This window comes from Balaenoptera borealis, assembly GCF_965194805.1.
Source record: "Balaenoptera borealis genome assembly, chromosome: 4".
NCBI lineage: Eukaryota > Metazoa > Chordata > Mammalia > Artiodactyla > Balaenopteridae > Balaenoptera > Balaenoptera borealis.
Genome location: NC_138861.1, coordinates 44,585,948 through 44,609,937, shown reverse-complemented (window position 1 = coordinate 44,609,937; position 23,990 = coordinate 44,585,948). Strand labels below are relative to the sequence as shown.

Sequence of the window (23,990 nt, the reverse complement as noted above, 5' to 3'; positions counted from 1 at the left end):
TCTGTTGTGATGATGATGATGTCAGGTGCTACACTAGGCAGTTTCTGTACATTGTCTCATTGGATTTGTACAACATCCTTTGCAACGACCACATTCATTAGCAACAAACAATAATTGACACGGGGAATCTGATCTACCGAGTTAGTTTGCCCTCTCAATGAGCCCCATTAGGTAAAGAGTCATTGCTTCTTGCCTGGTAAGTGTACTTCGCCTGGCATGTATGACTGGCCGGGGGATTAGTTGTTTACAATGGCAGTCTTTATAAGGCAAAACTTTCCTTGCTCAAAATAATCCACTGATATGGCCCTTTTAACATTTAAAAGATCAGAAGAAAATACTTTCTTTAGGAAATTAGTCTACTTATCTTGGCTTTTTCAAAATTCATGTAAACTGAGGACCTTAGCTATTTAAATGGTCAGGCCCTCCAGGGCACTAGCATTGCCAAAAATATATAGGTCAGCCCATAATCAGGGCACAGGATCTAAAAGCATTTAGCAGATTGTTTTTAAAAGACATCAACACACTCATCCTCAAGTTTCCCCTGGATGATCTTGAAGAATGAGCTATACTGTATTGTGTTTTTAGGAGATATTTCTGTTGTTGTGCTGGCTTCAGTCAGCCACAGGCTTCCACTCCTGGCACGGGAATTAGACAAATGCCATTGTTAATCAGGGAGAACACTTTAAGTAGGTTATTATCTAGGGAAGTATCATGGTATTTTTTTAAAGCAAAGACCAACTTTGTAATGGAAGTAACCTTGGGTTATTATTGTTGGCAATTTCGATGTTGCTGCATTTAGGGTGAAAACATTCTCAGTCTTACAGTGCTGAGAATGTGGTTACACCTAATCACAACTCATGAGAAAGTCATAAGAGCTGGTAATGCTTTACTTTAACCTTTAGAAGAGAATGAAATAGTATCATGATTAACTATGGGAAAAAGTTGCCTAGTGAACAGGTAGTCTCCAATTTGAATAGTTGAGTTGTTCATCTGTTGGTTGACTACAACTATGGACACATTTCCTGTTTTGTACATAATATTTAGGCCTCTAGGCCATGCCATAAAAGTCAGTTTAACTGTTGATGTTCTCAAAGAATAGAACAATGAGCTGTATTGAAATATGGTTTTCCTCTTCTGGATCTGTGTCTTTGTTGAACCTATAAAAGGCTGGACTTTCTTGCTTTCACTATAAAGGCCTGTCTCTACGGAGCCTGCCAGTGTAAACATAGTCTCAAGAAATTGCCTCTGTCAATAAATATATGTGGAATAAATGAATAAATGACCTTTAGAAATAATTGGAAAGTGATTTAAATCCTTATTACATCCTCTTAAGAAATTGCAAGACAGTATCATTGATAACACAGAGCAAACCTTCATTTAAAATCGTCTTTCCCCATTGCAGCATGGCGGAGACACTAGGGCCTACCCCCACTTTCTCCAGAATTCTCCCAAATTCCCTCTCCAGTGTAACTGTGCCAGCTGTTTTCTAGGTATACAAAGTAAATACACACACACACACATGTGCACACACACACACACACACACACATGCATATAGTTGTACATAGTTATATAGTAGAGGAGAAATTGAGAATTGATAGCCAATTTATACATTGTCACTTCTTGAAAACTCTAAAATTCTCTCTTAGAGACATTCATTCATTTTCTCATTGGTTCCTTCGTGCTTTCATTTTGAGGCTTCCTATATCAGACATGTATTTTATAAGCTTACATACTTTGTGTTATAGCCTTAAGTGTTCATGAAGATGAGATTTTCCATTGATCTGTTTGTGCCACAAACAAGACTCGTGCATTGAAAATAGAGCTCTTGGACTTACTGTGTTCATCTGGGAAGAAAAATGTTTTAGAGAAAACTGGAGGGTGTGTGGCGATGTCCTAGTTGTTTTCTCTTGTGGGTTTATCTTCCTGTTCTGTTTCTGGCTTTCTAAGTGTGTTGCTGGTTCAAAAACATTTTTGTATAATGGGTTTCGGCACCAGGAGAGAGAGATTGACTTAAGCCTTCGTTTCTGTTATTCTCAGTTAGTGGGTTCTTTTGATGTGGGCACGAGGCAGACCACACTGTTTTGAGTTTTAAAAAGAGGAAACACAAGAAGCTTATTTATTAATAGCTCTTTTTCATGTATTTTTAATCCCATTTTTTGAACTACAGGTTGATTTTTTTCTACATTGTCTGAAGTAGTCTCTTTAGTAAATAAAAGGAGCAATTTCTGTCTTTTGTGTTGTCTTATTTATTTAGTAATTTTACTCTGCAACAAACATTACTTCTAATTCAGATTATTTTAAGGTGACAGGTTTCACGCATTTGTGTGGGTCATTTATTATTGCCCAGTTACCTCTTTTGCTAGGGCTATCTGTGGTTAAATTTTTGTGACTTATCTCATGTTAATGACACACAGAAAAGTCAAAAGTTCTGAAAAGAAAGGCAGAAAATGGAAGCAAGTTCATTGTTTCCACAGATATGAACCAAGCAGTGTTCTCGGTGTTTGGGATACATCAGTGTATAAGACAGACAAAAATTCCTGCTCACTCTCATATATCTGACAACAGACATTACGTTGCCTCGCCTATTGCCTGTTCTGGGTTTAGTTGTTGTGCACATAAAAGCCAGGTTTAATACCATGGAAAAACAAGGAATTAAAAGGGCAACTGAGTGAGTTAAACCAGCCCTGCCTCTGTGTTTAGTTGTAATCTCTTGTTTGTGCAGAGTGTGTGGATTTTAACAGGGATTGTAAGTTATGTAGCACAAAGTCTGTTTTTATCTCAAGGGCAGATTCTTTTCTAATGTTAGTTTTACACTCAGTATTCATACCTTGTAATGATTCTCATAATTCTTCATGATTGTCACTTTCCTACATTCAGAGCATTCTGATATATAGTTAACAAATTAATACCACACCTTATTTCATAAGGGATGTGAGCTTGCTCATGCCCCCCAAAAATGACTTTCTTTCATTTGCAAGACAGAGACTAAAATTAATCATGAGCACCTAATCAGTGTATGTCACTTTCATGGGAAACAAAAGCATGTTAGAGAGTTTTCTCATTAGTTTTTCCAGTATAAGATCACAGACTCTTGGAGATGGAAGAGACATTACAGATCAGCTCCCTCATTTATTGGAGGAAGAAATTGAGGCAGAAAGGGATTTAGTGACTTCCCTAAAGGTACACAGTTGGTAAATGGCAAAATTGGACTTGAACCCCATCTTAGACCTGTGATCTTTCCCTATACTGTTCCATCTCAGACAATACTTTTTGACATCTTTTCCATATATTGCCTATTTGAGCCTTACATCAATGTATGATATAAGCAAGGCAGATGTTTTTATGTCCATCGTAAATTAAGAGACTGAAAACCGTAAGAGACTTACTGATTTGCTCAAGGAGTTAGTAGTACTCCTGACACTTTTACTTCTCGAATTTCCATTTCAAAGCTCTTTCCATGGGACTTCCCTGGTGGTGCAGTGGTTAAGAATCTGCCTGCCAATGCAGGGGACACAGGTTTGAGCCCTGGTCAGGGAAGATCCCACATGCCGAGGAGTGGCTAAGCTCGTTTGCCACAACTACTGAGCCCATGTGCCACAACTACTGAGCCCACGTGCCGCAACTACTGAAGCCTGTGTGCCTAGAGCCCATGCTCCACAACAAGAGAAGCCACCGCAATGAGAAGAAGCCTGTGTACCGCAAAAAAGAGTAGCCCCCTCTTGCTGCAACTAGAGAAAGCCCATGCGCAGCAACAAAGACCCAACACAGCCAAAAATAAATAATAAATAAATAAATAAATGTATATAAAAAATAATCTTCCCATGATTATGGTTTAAAAAAACCCCAAAAACTAAAGACAAAGCTAAGATAAATGTAAGTTCCATTGATTCAACTAAATAAGATAGAAATGATCTCTCATTGTGACTTCCTATATAAGCCTATTTGAGATAATAATTATCTGTTGATTTATTTACTCTTTTCAGTTGAATAAATAGAATTCAGTGGAATCTTTCAAAATAGGTACATTTTTCTTAAGAACTGTTTTAGTTGTCAGTATGAGATAGACAAATTCAAAATATTCATCCTACTCCTTTCAGCCAATGCAGCTTAGTTACCCAGATTTGTGTGGAAAATAAAGGGTACAATGTCATCTATTTGGTGAATAAGCTTCTATATTCTCACAAAAGGAATATAGGAAGGACACCATAAATATCAATAATCAATAAGAAATTGATATTGATATCCCATAGTTTTTGGTCTGTCTCTGTTTTTGAGAAAATTACAGACTCCATGTTTGGTGAAGGTCATGATTTTGTGCTTATTTTTGTTCTTTTTAAAAAAAATTTTTTTTGTTTGTGTTGGGGCTTTGTTGCTGTGCTCGGGCTTTCTCTAGTTGCAGCAAGCGTGGGCTACTCTTCATTGTGGTGCGCGGGCTTCTCATTGCGATGGCTTCTCTTGTTGAGGAACACAGGCTCTAGGCATGAGGGCTTCAGTAGTTGTAGCACACAGGCTCAGTAGTTGTGGCTCGAGGGCTCTAGAGCACAGGTTCAGTAGGTAGTTGTGGCACATGGGCTTAGTTGCTCCACAGCATGTGGGATTTTCCCAGACCAGGGATCGAACCCGTGTCCACTGCATTGGCACGTGGATTCTTAACCACTGTACCACCAGGGAAGTCCCTTATTTTTGTTCTTAACTATCCCATAGCTTTCAGTTTTAGTAATGACCTATAGGTTATTTTCTAACTATGAAGTACTACTTTGGTGAAGAGTATCCCATCTTTTCCAGGAAGCTTGATTCTAAAAGTATTGCTTAATTAGTAGAAGAACATGATTTTATTTGTATATCAGATTTAAGAGAAGACCTTTGTCTTTAAGTTCTTTTATTAGTCTATCAATTAAAAAAATTCATCCCAGCAATTTCCTCTATTTAAATAAGTGACAAGATAAATAACATAGACAAATACTATTGCACATTATAATTAGTATGTATAAATCTAAGCACTACAGTAACTAAAACTTAAAATAAGCAGTGCTCTGTAAGTGAATCAACATCTATTTTTTAAAGTTAAAATTGATCTCCTGAACTGGTGGTTAATGATAATTTGCAAGTGTCATGAAAAAAATGAGAGCCAAATAATCACTGTACTTTAAAGTCTTAAAATATAATATCATAAGTCTTAAGCTGGCTAATATACAGGTAAAGAGAGCTATTGATTTTACTTACTGTTTTATTATTTATTTTATATATATATATAATATGTAATATATATATTTTTTACAGCTACATTTTTTGGCCCATCAGCTTTTAGTAGACAGCTTAGTCTATTTAAGAATGTTGAATTCAAGTAAGTGAGTTTTCTAGCTCCCCTTTATACTTGAATGTTTTTAGAAGTGAATGTTTTGAAATATTCCACATATAGAAGGGCACACTTAATCTTAATACTCTCCTCTTCTAAGTAGTGACTGTTCATTCAAAGAAACTTACTAGCTTCTTACTGGTCTCTAGTAGAAACTGTTTCACTGCACAAAGTTGGCTTTGCAAGCCAAAAAAGTAGTCCTTGGCTCAGAAGAAGCCTAGTAAAATTCATACATATAGGCATGAGATGGAACTTGTTCAACTATAGAAAGACAGATTTGGTTATCTCACCTCCCTGCCTAAAATCTTTTGATGACTTTCCATGGCTTTTTGGCCAGAGACCAAATCCTTGTTATGGTCTCCCAGGCCTTTCATGACCTGCCCTCCTTTCCCCTGTGGCCTCAGCTTCAATAATTCTCTTTAATCTTTGTGCTCATTCCTTACACCAACTACTATTTCTTCCCCTTCTCTTCCTCCTCCTCTTTCTTCCTCCTTCTCCTCCTTTCCCTGAACCCACCGTGCTTCCCTCCGTAGGCACGTCATGTATTTTCCCTTGTGCACAGAACATTTGATGGCTCTCTGTCCTCTTCTCTTCCCACACTCACATATTCACCTAGGTAATGGCCTAACTCATCCTTCAGAGCTCAGGTTATAGGTTACTTTTTCATAGAGGTGTTTTCTGACGATTCCCTCCCCAAGCACATTAAATCAGGTCCCAGTTTATATTCTAGCACAGCTTCTCTTTATATTATAATTACATATTTTTTGATTATATAATTAATGTCTGTGCCCTGCAGACACGGTCTATTTTGCTTCCTACCGCCTTTCCAGTTACTAGCACATTTCCTGGAATGTAGATGGTACACAGTAAATGGTCGTTGATATAAAAAAGGAAAGAATGAGATGGAGCTGTTGCCACGAGAAAGCTTGCAGTCCAGCTGAGTCAACAATAATAGAGCATATAATATACAGAGAAGAGATCGGTGGGTGCCGGAGCTGGGGGTGGGGTGGTGCAGGTGAAATGGGTGAAGGGAGTTAAAAGGTACAAACTTCCAGTTATAAAGTAATAAATCCTAGGGATTTATGTACAGCATGGTGACTGTAGTTAACAATATTATATTGTATATTTGAAAGTTGCTAACAGAGTAGATCATAAAAGTTCTCATCACAAGGAAAAAATTTATAAATATGTGTGATGATGGATGTTAACTAAATTTATTCTCATAATCATTTCACAATACATACATATATCAAATTATCGTGTTGTACATCTAAAACTAATACAATAGTATATAGTCAATTATATCTCAATAATAAATAAATTAAAAAATCATATGAAATTACAATAATTTTTAAAGTTTAATACTGGAAAAGAAATAGATACTCAGTCCAGACCAGAGTACAGAAAACTATGGAAACATATGTGGAAATATAGGGGGAAAAACCGTATAGAAGAAGGCCAGAGACTCATTAATTACATTCCGAAGGTCAAGTATTGAGAGTATGGCCACACACAGTAGTATAGTTATTTGACCAAAAGAAGCCCAGCTGTCTGGCTCCTAAGAATCTTCAATAGATGGTATTCCATACTTAAATTATTTTATCTTCAGACTTACATTAAGCAAGCTCTTTCTTTTGATGTATCAAACTGAATGCCAATTACCAGGTTATAGTGAAAAACCATAACTGTCACAGGAACTGAATTCTTAAGGCTTCGTGTCCAGATTGCCTTCTCCGCTCAGGAACACTATGGAGAAAGCCAAATCAGTCTGGGAAAGTTTACAGAGAAGCGTTGATTTTTAAAGAAGGGAATGAGATAATGTTAATGTTTAGTGGTACCAGATTAAAATAACTGGATGGATCTTCTCCGTAATAAAGATGCTCTTGCCACTAGAAGAGAACTGTGAAGGCCTGCTGACTCACAGTGCTCTGCATTACTCTGCTGTTCACTGGGAGGTAAATACCTGAAGGCTGTTCCCACTTATCTTTTACAGCCTGGGCCTGAATTTGTGTGCTTAACATTTACCTCTCTTTTGCCTACTTTTTCTGGACTCGTCGTCAACCCTCTGGGTTAGAACATTTTAAAAGATACATTTCAGATACAATCAAGTGTGTAGGCCATAGACTCTCACTGTCTCATGTCTCATTAAGGTGACTTTGCATTTATCTTCCCTGAAACAGAAGTTCTAAGAGTAAACTCCATGTATTGATGACATGATGACTACAGGGTGCGCAGACCTTCAGAAGAGAACTTGGGAGAATCTAGAGTAGTCGGGGAACTTGAGCTGAACCTCACAGGAGGGCTCAGATTTGATAAGCAAGCAGGGGAAGAATGATAGTGATTCAGGGGAAGCGAAGAATATAAATGAAGATGTGGAGAGGGAGATTAGTAAGCATTTGTAACAAGAAATGAAAATGGAAGTTAGGGTTGAGTCACTAAGATATATACCAGAGGGACCCTATGCAGGATTATTTACAAAGGAGGGAACTGAAAACCAGTTTGATTTTTCTTCTGAACTTTACCCACCTTGTCAGAAGTATAAAAGGTATCTAAATTGGAGATAAAAGGGTTGATAATTTGGAGAGAGCTGCTGTGGATTTGTGGGTTTCCCCCAGGTGGGGTGTCTGCACTTCACCAGTCAGAGAACTGAGTACTAATCCTTGCAGTTTGGGGCTAACAGACTCAAGTTTGTCTCTCACCTGAAAAATCTAGAGCAGGAATGATGGACGGTGGAAGAAAGGAGGGGTTTCTAGGGTGAAGACAAACTGTTCCTGGAGTTTGTGGGGCCCGTGGTCCTCTGTGGTGGAGACAGCTGGTGTGGAGTTGTTTTAGGTCCTGTCCGCTAAGGCCAGAGGGAGAGGTCTGAACGTTGTTAGCTTTTCAGGAGGCAAGGAAGCAGTAAGTGAACAGTCTGAAGAGGGATATGGTTACGTCTGTTAAAGTAGCCTCAGATTAGAAGATGGAAGCTTTCTCCAAAAAAGCCACAAAAGCACTAGTGATAGAAAGTGGTTTCTAAACAACTGCCCAGGCAGAAGAGCACTGACGCTCCATCACTGCGATGGTGCCTGTCCAGTGAGAATGTTCCCACTCCTCTCCCATCCCCTCCTTTCCCCCCAGATGCACCGAGATGGTTCAGAAACTCATATTAGCAATATGAGGAGGAGGAGGAAGAGAGCTAGGTGAGGAAAGAGAGAAGCAGCCAACGACTTCGGACCTACAGCATGTGCTCCACCTGACCTTTTTTTTTTTTTTTTTTTGCCTTAAATTATACCAATTTATTTATTTATTTTTAATTTTATTGGAGTAGAGTTGCTTTACAATCATGTGTTAGTTTCAGGTGTACAGCATAGTGATTCAGTCATACATACATATATTCATTCTTTTTCAGATTCTTTTCCCCACCTGAACTTTAACTCAAGTTTACACTTTGATTCTTCTAAAGACATTTATATTCTAGTCATTAAATTGAGACTGTTTTGTGACTTAAAGTCACAGAAATAACTTTAATTGGTTGCTAGTGATTGTGGAGGTGGTAGGAGCTTCCTGAATTTTCACGTAGGGACAGGAGAAGAACAGGTGGCCATACAAAATAAATCAAAATAGGAGAAAAGAAAAAAAATGCTCTATGATTGCATCCCATGAATTGTGTTTCGTTATCTTACTTGTTACACATATTTATGACAGCACGAGATGATGGTGTCTGAGGTGGAGAGATGGGCTACAGAATGATCTAAAGCTACACTGAGTGTGATTGGTTTATGAAAGAATGTAGAAGCATGACAAAGAAGTTTAAACTTGTTTGTTACAGGAAATAAGGAATGATATAAGGGTTTTGAGCACCAGTGTGTCATGGTGACATTTAAGGAAAATTACCCTGGGAGTAGTATGTTAGGTGGATTAAAAGACTAGAAAATTTGAACAGGGAATATATATATTAATTAACAGAAAATATATAACAATGTACTATTATTACTATAACCAGGGGTAAAGTAATGAAATTTGTACTAAGGAGATAGAGAGGAAGAAACTAATCTGAGAATATTTTAAGAGGAAAATGATATAGGAATGGTGACTAGTTTGATTTATTAATGAAAGAGAATGAGTCACACATAATTCCTTAATTTTAACTAAATGATCAATGATCCAACTGATGTCAAATTGACAAATATCCCAGGGGAAGTGCTACCTAGAAAGAGGCACAGAACTTAATTCAGGTGAGGGGACATGGGGAGATACTAGGATAAAGTAACTATTGAAGTCACAAAACATGAGAATATTTTGATGGAAATAATATATAACAGTGGTCTTCAAACTTTAGAGCACATAAGAATTACTGATAGAGATCATTAGAAAGTCAATTCCGGCATTCTTCCCCACTTCTATAATCTTTCTAGAAATCAGAATATCTAGGTAAGAGCCTGAAAATCTTTGTTTTTACAAGTGGCCAAGGGGATTTTGATGCATGTGGTCCAGGGACACCATTTGAGATCCTTCAGAGACTGGAAGAAGAGCCTAGTACTTAACAAGAAAAATGTTTAGAAGTCTGAGCAGTAGGAAGGACTGTGGTCAAAATCCAAGGAATTGTTAGGAAAGGCAAAAAGAAGACTATAACATAACCAGAGGAGAGAGTCCAAGGGCAAGGGGCTGTCATGGATCAGATAGACTGAAGGAGGCGAGGGGCATGAGGATGGAGGCAACATCCAGTCTCAAACTCCGGTCTCCCATCTTTCACTCACATCCTGCCCGTATCTTTTTGTTTTGGTTGTGTCTCATAAATAGCATATGGTTGGGTAATTTCTATCTTTTAACTAGAGTATTTTGTCCATTCTGAAGTGTTTCCCAGTCCAAATCTGCCGTTAGTACTGAGTCTCACTCATGTTAACATATTTCCCCATGTGTTGTGTGATTTTCTACTGTGGACTTGGATCTTTATCTAAGACAATTCTTGAACCCCGGGGATGAAGGTGGGTTCCTCTGGAAAGTGTTTGTGCTTCCCTTGCCCAAGTGCTCTAGGGAAGTACCAGTCTACACTGTTTTAAACTGAATTCTTGACTTGAAAAATTTCACATCATCCTATACTGTGAATACAGTCTACAAACTAGTGTGAAGTTTGGCTTATGTTTAAGAATTCTCAAAGGAAATTTTTACCCCTCTGTTCAGAACCAGGTTTCAAGTCATAAATTTTCACTGGGGAGGCAGGGGTTTATTTCTAGCTCCCTCTTACACTGAAAGTTTTGTGGATCTAATTTTATTGGTGGAAGTCTTGCAAGACTCTCCCTCTCCAACCTGCTCCCATCCCCAAGGGCCCTGGTCTTGTCTTCTGCCTCCAGAGTTCCACAAAGTCATTAAAAGAAAAGTTCAAGGACACTAGGGTTTGGTAAATACACTGAAGGCCAAAGCCAAATTCAGTATGCTGCATATGCTCTCTGTTCCTGACATCACTTAATTTTTTACCTTCTTTACTGTCAATTTGTTTAATGTATTTAAGAGGTTATGTTTTTATTTTTTTGCAGCACTTGCTTTCAGGGGGAGGGTTGGTCATTGTATTTAGTATCAGAAAACAGTTGTTCCCTTTAGTAATTCTTTCAGTGATAGTTTGTAAGAAGTAAATTATCTATCTCTCTTGGTCTTATTTTATGCTTGTGGTAGTTAATTTTATGTGTCAACTTGGCTAGGCTATGGTACCTAATTTTTGGTCAAACACCAGTCTAGATATTGCTGTAAAGGTGTTTTTTAGATGTGATTAACATTTAACTCAGTAGTATTTGGGCAAAGCAAATAATCTTCCATAATGTGAGTGGGCCTTGTCTGATCAGTTGAAGGTCTTAAGAGAAAAGACTGATGCCCTCCCAGGAAGAAGTAATTCTACCTCTAGACTGCTTTCCAACTCAAGACTGTGACATTGACTCCTGTAGAAATTTCTAGCCTTCCAGCCAGCCCTACAAATTCCAGACTGGCCGACCCCCATATGAGCCAATTCCTCAAAATAAATCTCTCTCTCTCTTCTCTCTTTCCCTGTCACTCCCTCTCTCTCTCTCCCTCTTTCCCTATCTTCTCTCCCCCCATCTCTGTCTCTGTCTCTATCTCTATCTATCTATTTCAACTATTCGTTTTTGCTTCTCTGGAGAACCCTGACTGATCCAACGTTCATCCTGTAAAATAGCTTATCTGGGGCTTCCCTGGTGGCTCAGTGGTTAAGAATCCACCTGCCAGTGCAGGTGACACAGGTTCGAGCCCTGGTCCGGGAAGATCCCACATGCTGCGGAGCAACTAAGCCCGTGCACCACAACTACTGAGCTCGCGCACCTAGAGCCCGTGCTCTGCAACAAGAAGACACCACAATGAGAAGCTCACACACCGCAACGAAGAGTAGCCCCCGCTCACTGCAACTAGAGAAAGCCCGTGCCCAGCAACGAAGACCCAGTGCGGCCATAAATAAATAAATAAATTTTTAAAAAAATAGCTTATCTGAGTAGAAAATTCTAGGTAGGCAGTTGTTTTCTTCTGTAACTTTCACAATATTACTTCATTAACTTCTGACCTCTGTTGTTGCCATTGAGAAGTCTTGTCAAAGAATTGTTCCTTTATAGGTTCTCAGTTTTTCTTCTCTTGTTGCTGCTGTAAGATTTTATCTTTGTCTCTCTTTATTCAGAAACGTCACTGATGTATCTAATTATCAGCTTCTCATTTTCCTGTATATGAGAACGCATCCCCCTCAGAAGTACCACCATCAGCCACACTGGTCTTGCAGTCCCCCCTTGGGTGGCAAGCACCACCCTCACTGTGCCTTCTCAAAGGTGATCTGAAGGTAGATTTCTAGGTTTTGAACATGAACAATTTACTGTTATATAAATATTGCTAAAGTGCCTTTTGGACAGTGTACATCCATACCACATCCTTTATTAACCTTACATAATATCACTTAAAAGTTTTAGCAAACATTAGAGGTGAAAACAAGAGGTAGTTGTTTTTATTTTGCATTTGTTATTTTTAATGAGTTTGAGCATTATATTTATTCATAATTTATTCTTTCCTATCTGAGTTATCTGCCCTTATCCACTGCTACCCTAACTTTTGGCTTACTTGTATTTTTTCATCTTAGTTACAGAACTCTTCAGTTATTATATATACTAAATTGTTGTTTATATATTTTCAAAATGTTGTCTTTTGATTTTATTTATAAACCATGGAGTAAACTAATGAATAAGTGAATGAATGATAAGAAAGACAAAAACCATTAAAATACAATGTGGTAAATGTATGATAGGCACATGTACTCAGGCCACTGTGGGATCCTGGAAGAGTGGTCTCTGAAAGAGAGTGGAAGGTAAGAGAAGGTCATCTGCGCCAGGTGAAGGTTGAGCTGTGCTTTAAAACATGAGTAGAAATCATTGTCAGAGAAGATGAAGAAGTTATTGCAGGAAGGGGATGCAGCAATCCAAAAGGAAGAGCAAGATCTATTCTGGAAATTAGAAAGAATTGGCTGTGCCAAGAACAAAATGTCCTGTATGGAGAGAATGGCGCCACAGAGATGCAAAAGTGCTAATTGAGTGGCTTGGTTATTACGATAAAGCATTTGAACTTCCCCTGAAAACTGGGGGAAGCACTGATAGGCCGAGATTTGGATTTTAGGAAGACTATCCTAATACAAGTATGAAAAATGGTTTCGAAGGAGTCAGTCTGAAGGCAGGAAGACCAGCTTGTGGTCTAGTTGAGGCAGGCATTAATCTTTTCATTTTCATAATCATCAAGAGTGGAAAATAAAACCCTTAAAAAAGTCTCAATAATTAAAATCGAGTTAACTCTAGAAGACTCTGTACCCAGAGAGTGGGGGGTAATTGGGGTAGAGAGACTTTTCATTTTCTTCTTTAGACAGACACTTTTGCATTATTTGGGTTTTATTTTTTAATCAAGCCAAGACTTTAATAAGACAGAATGTTTGAGGCTAATCAATAACGGAAGGGAAAGACCTGACTTGGAAATTAGTGTGATGAGTATTGAGTGGTTTGGTGGACCAGCAAATCAGTGTGAACCCCAATTTTAACATGGCTGCTAAAAGTGGGTGTGATAATACTTGGTTACATTAGTATTTTATAAGTATTCCAATAAAGAGTGTTTATACTCTTCTTCATTATAGTCAGATTGTTATCTGGAATCACGTGTTCCTGGATCAACTTGGAGAATGTTCAGGAGAAAGAAACTGCAAGTGAAATGACATAAAATCATGTCAGATAAGAAAATGGGGATGCTGTGCCTGGAGCAGGTCTGATGAGATATTTGGCTTTGGTTATTGATAATGTGTTTGCCAAGGAGAAATAAGACAGATTCACTAAATTTCTAATGGAAATAGGAACAAGGAATTGGAGTTATGAGAGGGCAGATTTGATTTAAAAAAAGAAAGGGTGTCACCTTTTTTATACCTAGAAAACTGATAATTCTGATGTTTTTGCCAGCTTCTCATATCATTTTGCACATATGCTCAAGTTCTTTGATTGGAAAGTAGATGTATCAAGGTTCTCCAGAGAAATGGAACCAATAGGAGATATATAAATATAAAGACATATAAAGATAAATATAAAGAGATTTATTGTAAGGAAGTAGTCCTGTGATTATGGAGATTAACAGGCCCCAAGATCTGCAGGTGAGTTGATAAACTCAAGACCCAGAGAACAAATGGTGTAGCTCCAGGTTGAAGGCTGGCAGTCTCAAGACTCAGGAGGAGCCAAGATGTTTCAGTTCAATTCCAAAGGAAGGGAAAAAACCAATGTCCCAAGTCTAAGACAGTCCATCAGGAGGACTCTCTCTTACTTGGAGGAGGACCAGCCCTTTTGTTCTAGTCAGGCCTTCAACTGATTGGATAAGGCCCACCCACAGCAGGGAGGCCAATATGCTTGACTCAGTCTACCCATTTGGGTTAATCTCACCCAAAAACACCCTCACAGAAACATGCAGCATAATGTTTCACTGAATATTTGGGCACGCCATGGTCCAGTCAAGTGGACACATAAAATTAACCATCACAGTAGCATTAACAGATCAGGTGTTACTATTGCTCATCAGTATTTATTGCATGTTATCTGGTTTTTAATTCTCTCCTTTCCGTACCCAGGGATTATTTACTTAACATCAACTCTTAGTCATTTGGAATCCACCACACTTTTGCTGATGGTCTGTGCTCGAGATGGTGGTGGGCTCACATCTGTCACTAATGCTGAAGTCACCATACACATTCTTCAGACAACTCTGGCACCCACTGAATTTGAAAGGCCTAAGTATACTTTCTCAGTTTATGAAGATGTGCCTGAAGACAGTCCTGTGGGAACAGTGAAAGCAAAAGAGTCCTTGAGTAAGTATTTACTTCTTATGCTGCATTGAAATCCATTACTGGAACATTTTCTATATTTTCTTAGATTGTACAGTCTTGAATAAATCTTTCCTTTTCTCCATGCAAGAATTGAGACCATACAATCTATGGCTTGCTCTTTGTTCTTTCAACATTATTTTCATCCTACTTTTTTTTCTAATCACAAAAGTAATAGGTACTTTTAACTCACTCTTCAAAGCGCGCGCATGCGCGCGCGCACACACACACACACACACACACACACACACTTCCAAAATTTTTTTTTATGAAAATACATCCAACTATCTTTGTTGTTCTACAATGACCATTTTTCCCCACTTTGTATATTGTGGACAGTTTTCCAAGTTACTGGACATCATTCCGTCTCATTAAAATAATAAGTTGTGTGGTATTTATTTAAACATTTCCCTTTTGCTATCAATTTGAATGATTTACAATCATTTTTGCTAGTCCAAATGATACTCAAGCAAATATCCTTATATGACTTGTACAGATTTTTCTGCAAGAAAAATTCTTAGAAGTGAATTACTTGTCCAAAGATCTTGTCCTGCTCCCTAACCCTAACCCATCTTCTCTCCTTCCCTTAAATTTTAGGGAGGGTATTTGCCTTTTATCGGTAGGTATCATAGAGAAACACCAGTGTAAACTTGACTTTGCTTCCTCAAATATATAAAACAGACTGTAAAACAGGCATCCACATTATTTTCTCAATATCTTTCCCTTTTACTTAATACAAGAAGAGGGAAGGAAGATGGTGAAACTCGTGGCTTGCTCCTTGTCCATTGGACATTACTTTTGTCCACTAATACATCTGAAACCATGTGTCCACTTATCAACAGGCTTTGGAGAGCTGAGGAAGATGTGAGACATTGCATCGTATTCTCTGTGGATGTGATATACATTAATGCTTTCAGTTCTCAGTGTTTCCAGTAGGTACATTGTTTTGGCATAAAGTGATTGCTTTCTCTTTCATTTTGTTCTTTTTTTTTTTTTTTTTTTCCTTTTCAGATTCCTCAGAGCCAATTCTTTATAGGATCTCCTCTGGTGATCTGGACGGAAAGTTCTTTATTCACCCATGGCTGGGCACCATTCGAACCCAGAAGCCGCTGGATCACGAAACGCAGCCCGTGGTTGTGCTCACCATCCAGGCACAGCTCAGCAGCTCCCCCGCCTGCAGCAGCACAGAGGTCAACATAACTGTCATCGATGTCAATGACAACCGCCCAGTGTTTCCCAAAGCCTCCGATGGGGTTACGATATCCCAGGGCACAATGCCTGGCACAGCCTTGTACCACGCCCGTGCAACAGACAAAGACAGCGGGCCAAACGGGGTCATCCACTATACCATTGCCAGTCAGAGCCCAAGCATCTTTTCCGTTGACTTGGGGCTTGGTGTGGTGTACCTCAACGAGAGCCTGGCAGGCGCTGGGCCCCGGGAGTGCACGCTGACCCTCATGGCCCAGGATCTTGGTGTTCCTCCTCAGGCATCCCTGTTAGTGCTGACGGTCATTATTGAAAAACAAGAACAAAACCTGTCTTTAACTTTTGAGCATTTGGTCTATCAAGCGGAAGTTAGTGAGTCCCTCTCACCGATGACCCCAGTCCTGAAAATCCAGGCCTGTCCGCTTGGCCCGCAGCTCACATCCCCACAGCTCCTGTACTTGCTGGAGTCCGGCACAGACTCGGCTGCATTTGGCATCCATCCTTACACGGGTTGGATTTATTTGCGGCGACAGCTCGACTATGAATCCACACAAACATATAATTTTAGAGTGTTTGCCTGGATCCCGGAGGACAGAATGTCACAAAATGTGAGCACTTCAGTAATTGTTCATGTCCTGGATGAGAATGACAATTCCCCTACCTTCTTGCATGATGTCTTGTTTCTGAAAGTCAAGGAGAGTCCTGTTCCCCAAGGGGTAATAGGCAAAATTACAGCAATTGACAGAGACTCGGGAAAGAATGGACAGCTGTCATATTTCCTTTTGTCTGATGGAAAATTCTTCAAGATGAATCCTAATACAGGTAGCATTTTGTAGTTTGTACTTATTCCTTTAAAATTGGAATTGACAAAACTCAAATCTTTTAGCAAATATATAGTTAAAATTACAGTTTTTAATAAATATCTTACTTGATTATAGTATTGTGATTTTTAAAGTGAAGTCAAAATTGAACAGAATTTTCCCTTAAATGATTCATATTTCTCTTGCCTCACACCCACATACTGTCCATATATGGTTCTTATTTTGAATTAGAGGTACACTCAGAACTGGACTAGGTAAATTCTTGTGTAAAGTTTAATTCCATCCCCCCTGCCCAACCACTCTTTTTCATTTGTAGATGTCTTTAAAATTTTTCAAATAATATTTTATAAAATATGTCATCGGTGAAAAACTAGAAAATAATCCACTTTTTAAGATTTTAAGATTTCAAAATCACTCTTTTGATATATTTCACCATTCTCATTTTGATGAGGGAAACATAGGGAAAGGGCAAATATTTACACTGAGGTTTTTTTCATGTCTTAATTAGTTAAGTTAAATATACAAATGTTATTATATTGTATACATTTACAAGGTCTTTAATTCCTGCAACTACCTACAAATGAACTATGTTTATACTGCAACCATGTAGTTGGAGAAACTGAAACTCGGGTAGCTCAAGTAACATGCCCAAGGTCACGGAGTTAGAAAGAAGTGAGAAGGTCACCACTTTGTACAATTCCAGGAGGCACCATTCATGTTGTGGACTTTGTATGTGGTGCCCCTTGCTCTATAGTGGGACAGAATTTGAACTCAATTCTGATTACCTTCAAAGTGCCTGTCGTGTGGATTAGGAAAAGGTGCCCCTTCCTCCAGCAGATGGAGCTTTACACCAGGGCACAAGGCCTGCCGAGATTGCAGCTGTATCTCGGCTCCCATTCAGTCCTGAGCTGGGCCTCGCAGCAAGGCACAAACTGCACCGGCTGCACAGGATGGCCGGCTTGCTCTTTACTTCCACGTGCTAGATAGTTCTCTAGGTTTTCTACTGCACTCGGTAATTTATTTTTTTTGAAAGAAGCTGAAATATACATTCGGTTCCCCCATGATCTCTCTCCCACAGTTAGTCCAGATTCAGAAGACCAGGTGTCCATTCCTAGAGTTGCTGTACGGCTAGAAGCAAGAAGCTTCACCTTGGGACTCAGTTTCCTTACCTTGAAAAAAGGAGAGAATTGCCTCCATGCTCCGTGTCCCGCTCTGGGGGGGGGGGGTGGAGGTGGGTGAAGAGTTAAAGTGTTATGAAGGGGCTTGGAAAGCTACATACTCGTAAGCTGTTCCTGTTCACTGGGGTTGGGGACAGTGGGGCAACGCAGGGGTTGACGACATCCTCCAGTGCGTGGCAGGCATGCGCAGCACGCAGGCACGCCCTCCACGTCCGGGGCTCTGAGCAGCCTCAGGTAGTGACCCGAAACCTCACTTCCACGGAACCCTACGTGGAACCCCCACCCACAGCCCCGGCTGAGCCTCCCAGTCTTTCCGAACAGCTGCTACATGTCAGAGTTGGTGCAGCAAATAAAAATGTGTTTGCCATTCAGGATTTAGGGTTTTCCTAGAAGAATTGCATTTTGGAACTTTAAAGATGCAGTTGTTGTCTTTGTCATTTTTGTTAGAATCACACAGTAAACACTTTATAAATATAGTTGATATAGTAAGTGGATATGGTAAACACTGCGTTATACCTTCACCAATTCAGCAACTTATCCAAATATGAATTTTTTTGTTGTTGTTCCTGATTTCACTTTTTGTTTTGTTCTACACACTGTCATTTCATTTGGAGGAAAAGGGCAAAAAGATCTTGGAAATGGCAATGTTAGGTAGTAGTTGCTTCTTGATTACTTTCTCACAAATAGGCATTTTCATAAATAGTGAGGATATTAACACCTGTTGGGACTCTGCAGCGGGAGACGGGCTACCGGAGATGGCCCTTGGCCGTAGCTAGAGGCAGTTACGATTTTACGCCTGAGTCTGTGGATGAAACAGGAGGCTAGTCGCCTAGAAGACAGTTTTGAGCAAGAATATGTAAAATATGGCTTGTAAAGCATGAAGAGTTATTTGGGAAGTCATTGTCCTCACTACACATATATTTTGTGAGATAAAAATAAATAACTCTATACATAAAAGACAAACCAATACCTAGGAATGTATTTGATTTTCATGAAGGTACTTAGCCTTTATTTTAAATAATGATAACAACTCTCACGTTTGTAATAATTTACAGCTTACAAAGTCCTTTTAAATTTATGATTGCATTAGTGTTTGATAGCCCTAGGAGGTAGGGTCAGAGAGGTCCTTCTGCGCCTGAGGTGAAGAAACTGGAGCCCAAACCAGACCTTGTGATGTCAGAGCTGAGGTGCTTTCTGTATATTCAGTATGATGGGAGATATGCTGTAACTTTAAATCTTCTAAATTATTATTAAATTACCACAGAGTATTTTGTCATTTGTTGTCATGAATTCATTCTTTAGTTAGAATGGTTGATGGTAGATAATTTGAAATACAAAGAATGACAAATTGAAGGTGGCAGAAGAAGCTTCAGAAAATTCTTTCAACAGCAGAGCTAGATTACTAAAGCATGTGGTCTTGGAAGTTGTGCTTTTAGAACTTTATATCTGATTTTCCTTTCTGGGAATTGGTCTGGGATTAAATTGGTGGTTCATAAAGCCACAATTCTAGTACAAGTGGCAGCCTCTTTCATCCTGCTCTGTGTTCCTCAGGCGAACTTATCAGTTGGGTGGCCTTGGATCATGAGCAACAGGTGCACCATCAGGTGACTGTCTTAGTGACCGACCACGGCTCCCCTCCTCGAAACGCCACCACGCTGGTGTATGTCTCAGTTACTGACATCAACGATAACAGGCCGTATTTCCCACAGTGCCTCCCTGGGAAGGAATTACACATCAAGGTATGTGGAGCCAAGTGGCCGTGCAACGTTTGTAGTATTCTTAGTCACTTGTTTTGAGCACCATCTTGTGGTAAAAAGCTTGAATTTATCCAGTCAGTCTTGTGTGGAAATGCATACATTTCGAGAGTTAGAATTGTCCACATGTCAAAAAAAACCCCACAATTAAAACAAGAAAAGAAAATGCTTATATGTGCTATTTGGGATCACACATTCAGTGGTTTTATGATAATGTAGTTCTGTCTGTTGTATGAAAACATCATGGTACTTCATTATCAGTATTGCTCAGACATGGCTTGCTTTTTTTTCAGTAATTTGCATGCCTTTCTTTGTCTACAGCTCCTTGTGGGCAATTGAAACACATCTCTAAGATGGTTAGTTGAAGATAGGAGAACAATCTGTAGCTCTAAAGTGGAGGGACGTGCAGCCAGAGATTGTAACATTCGATCTTTGCAGGCACATGCGGAAACTTCTCATTATATTTACGTGATCTTATATTTTTCATTTCCATGTTTTTGTATGTTTTATAATGTACATAATAAGTTAGCATATTAGTTCATGTACATAATTAATAAATGTATCTTGGAGGTACTCATGCTTTTTTTCAATGAAAGGGTTATATGAATAAAACGTTGGGAAGCTATTGCTCTAAAACATTTGGATGTTCAAATTGAGATCAGGTATGCATATTGAAAACCTCGAAATAGGTATTGAGGAAGTTAATAACTTTAAACTCATCTTCCAAAATCATATTTAAAGAAAATTCTACCAATGCCGAACATTATGATACTATCCTTATGATTTTTATTAATATATCATTTTATGTATCATGGCTTAATTAGGCAGTAAGACCCTAAACTTGGAGTTCAATTCCATATGTACATTTCAGTATTTCAGGAAAGTTTCTGTTAATTAATAAGGTATGTTTCCTGAAATAATGGTTTATGTTTATCTTTAGCATATTTTGGACCTTTTAAAAGAAAGTGATGAATAAGAAGATGCCAGAATTCTTAAAATGCATCAAAAATCTAAGATTTTTTTTAGTCAATTTTATTTCTTTTTTTTCTCAAAATTAGGTTAAATGCTGCAGATAATTTGTTCAAATTGAGCAAAACATTTAAATTTGTAATGTGGATTTTTTTTCATGGTTTTACACCCATACAACTTTTATATGGTAGACATTTGCATTTTGTGTGGATTTAAAAGTAGTTTAAAAAAATAATGCTTAGTAGTAATGTGTTCTGTCACTTAAAGATTCATTGATCTTTTTTTAAAATTTCACTGACTAATTTGTAAGTGATTTGTCTTAATGACAGGTTCTGGAAGGTCAACCAGTAAATATGTTTGTTACAGCTGTGTTTGCAAAGGATCTTGATGAAGGAAACAATGCAGAAGTTATATATTCAGTATCTTCAGGTAAAAGTTACTATCCATAAAGGATTAAAAGCTTTTAGAATTTCCTCTTTTGTTTACCAACCATCTGCCTCCTTCTGGGAAAATAGTTAACACTGAAAATAGCACCATATTGCAAACAAAATACATTTGTTATTTTCTAGAATCACCTTTAAAAAAAAATTTTAAAAGTTTAATGGGGGCTTCAGTTGGATCCCAGGGAGAGCACTGGGGTTGGCTGTGTGAACACAGCCTGAAGGGGGCTAGTGCGCCACAGCTAGCCGAGAGGGAGTCTGGGGAAAAGTCTGGAGCTGCCGAAGAGGCAAGAGACTTTTTCTTGCCTCTGTGTTTCCTGGTGTGAGAGAAGAGGGGATTAAGAGCACCGCTTAAAGGAGTTCCACAGACAGGCGTGAGCCGCGGCTATCAGCACGGACCCCAGAGACGGGCATGAGATGCTAAGGCTGCTGCTGCAGCCACAAAGAAGCCTGTGTGCAAGCACAGGTCACTATCCACACCTCCCCTCCCAGGAGCCTGTGCAGCCTGCCACTGCCAGGGTCCCATGATCCAGAGACAACTTCCCAGGGAGAACACACGGCACACCTCAGGCTGTTGCAACGTCACTCTGGCCTCTGCTGTTGCAGGCTAAGCCCACATCTGTACCCCTCCCTCCCCCCAGCCTGAGTGAGCCAGAGCCCCCAAATCAGCTGCTCCTTTAATCCCATCCTGTCTGAGCAAAGAACAGACACCTTCAAGCTACCTACACGCAGAGGCAGGGCCAAATCCAAAGCTGAACCCCGGGAGTTTGTGCAAACAAAGAAGAGAAAGGGAAATCTCTCCCAGCAGCCTCAGGAGCAGCGGATTAAATCTCTACAATCAACTTGATGTACCCTGCCTCTGTGGAATACCTGAATAGACAATGAATCATCCAAAATTGAGGAGGTGGACTTTGGGAGCAATGATATATATATTTTTTTCACTTTTTCTCTTTTTGTGAGTGTGTATGTGTATGCTTCTGTGTGTGATATTGTCTGTATAGCTTTGCTTTTACCCTTTCTCCTAGGGTTCTGTCTGTTCTTTTTTTTCTTACTTAAAAAATTTTTTTCTTAATTATTTTTTATTTTAATAACTCTATTTTATTTTATTTTACTTTATTTTATTTTATTTTATTTTACTTCTTCTTTCTTTTTTTTCTCCCTGTTATTCTGAGCCATGTGGAGAACAGGCTCTTGGTGCTCCAGCGAGGCATCAGGGTTGTGCCACTGAAGTGCGATAACCAAGTTCAAGACACTGGTCCACAAGAGACCTCACAGCTCCAAGTAATATCAAATGGCGAAAATCTCCCATAGATCTCAATCTCAATGCCAAGACTCAGCTCCACTCAACGACCAGCAAGCTCCAGTGCAGGACACCCTATGCCAAACAACTAGCAAGACAGAAACACAACCCCATCCAATACCACAGAGGCTGTCTAAAATCATAATAAGGCCACAGACACCCCAAAACACACCACCAGACATGGACCTGCCCACCAGAAAGACAAGATCCAGCCTCATCCACCAGAACACAGGCACTAGTCCCCTCCACCAGGAAGCCTACACAACCCACTGAACCAACCTCAGCCACTGCGGACAGACACCAAAAACAATGGAAACTACGAACCTGCAGCCTGCAAAAAGGAGACCCCAAACACAGTAAGTTAAGCAAAATGAGAAGACAGAGAAACACACAGCAAATGAAGGAGCAAGGCAAAAACCCACCAGACCTAACAAATGAAGAGGAAATAGGCAGTCTACATGAAAAAGAATTCAGAATAGTGATAGTAAAGGTGATCCAAAATCTTGGAAATAGAATGGAGAAAATACAAGAAATGTTTAACAAGGACCTAAAAGAACTAAAGAGCAAACAAACACTGATGAACAACACAATAAATGAAATTAAAAATTCTCTAGAAGGGATCAGTAGCAGAATAACAGGGCCAGAAGAATGGATAAGTGACCTGGAAGATAAAATAGTGGAAATAACTACTGCAGAGCAGAATAAAGAAAAAAGAATAAAAAGAATTGAAAACAGTCTCAGAGACCTCTGGGAAAACATTAAATGCACCAACATTCGAATTATAGGGGTCCCAGAAGAAGAAGAGAAAAAGAAAGGGACTGAGAAAATATTTGAAGAGATTATAGTTGAAAACTTCCCTAATATGGGAAAGGAAATACTTAATCAAGTCCAGGAAGCACAGAGAGTCCCATACAGGATAAATCCAAGGAGAAACACGCCAAGACACATATTAATCAAACTATCAAAAATTAAATACACAGAACAAATGTTAAAAGCAGCAAGGGAAAAACAACAAATAACACATAAGGGAATCCTCATAAGGTTAACAGCTGATCTTTCAGCAGAAACTCTGCAAGCCAAAAGGGAGTGGTAAGACATATTTAAAGTGATGAAGGAGAAAAACCTACAACCAAGATTACTCTACCCAGCAAGGAGCTCATTCAGATTTGACGGAGAAATTAAAAGCTTTACAGACAAGCAACAGCTAAGAGAATTCAGCACCACCAAACCAGCTTTACAACAAATGCTAAAGGAACTTCTCTAGGCAGGAAACACAAGAGAAGGGAAAGACCTACAATAACAAACCCAAAACAACTAAGAAAATGGTAATAGAAACATACATATAGATAATCGCCTTTAATGAAAATGGATTAAATGCTCCAGCCAAAAGAGAGAGACTGGCTGAATGGATACAAAAACAAGACCCATATATATTCTGTCTATAAGAGACCCACTTCAGACCTATGGACACATACAGACTGAAAGTGAGGGGAAGGAAAAAGATATTCCATGCAAGTGGAAATCAAAAAAAAGCTGGAGTAGCAATTCTCATATCAGACAAAATAGACTTTAAAACAAAGACTATTACAAAAGACAAAAAAAG

General features: G+C 39.0%; 1 protein-coding gene across 1 annotated transcript in view; it reads left to right on the top strand.

The window, feature by feature from the left end:
- The window catches only part of DCHS2 (dachsous cadherin-related 2), a gene marked incomplete at its 5' end in the record, with an annotated part of 183,220 nt that overhangs the window by 17,019 nt on the left and 142,211 nt on the right, over positions 1–23,990 (top strand). Inside the window, 4 exons of the mRNA XM_082391612.1 lie at positions 14,468–14,704; positions 15,731–16,747; positions 19,476–19,663; positions 20,977–21,076. Coding sequence (XP_082247738.1) covers positions 14,468–14,704; positions 15,731–16,747; positions 19,476–19,663; positions 20,977–21,076 — 1,542 coding nt within the window. The remainder of the gene's footprint in view (positions 1–14,467; positions 14,705–15,730; positions 16,748–19,475; positions 19,664–20,976; positions 21,077–23,990) is intronic.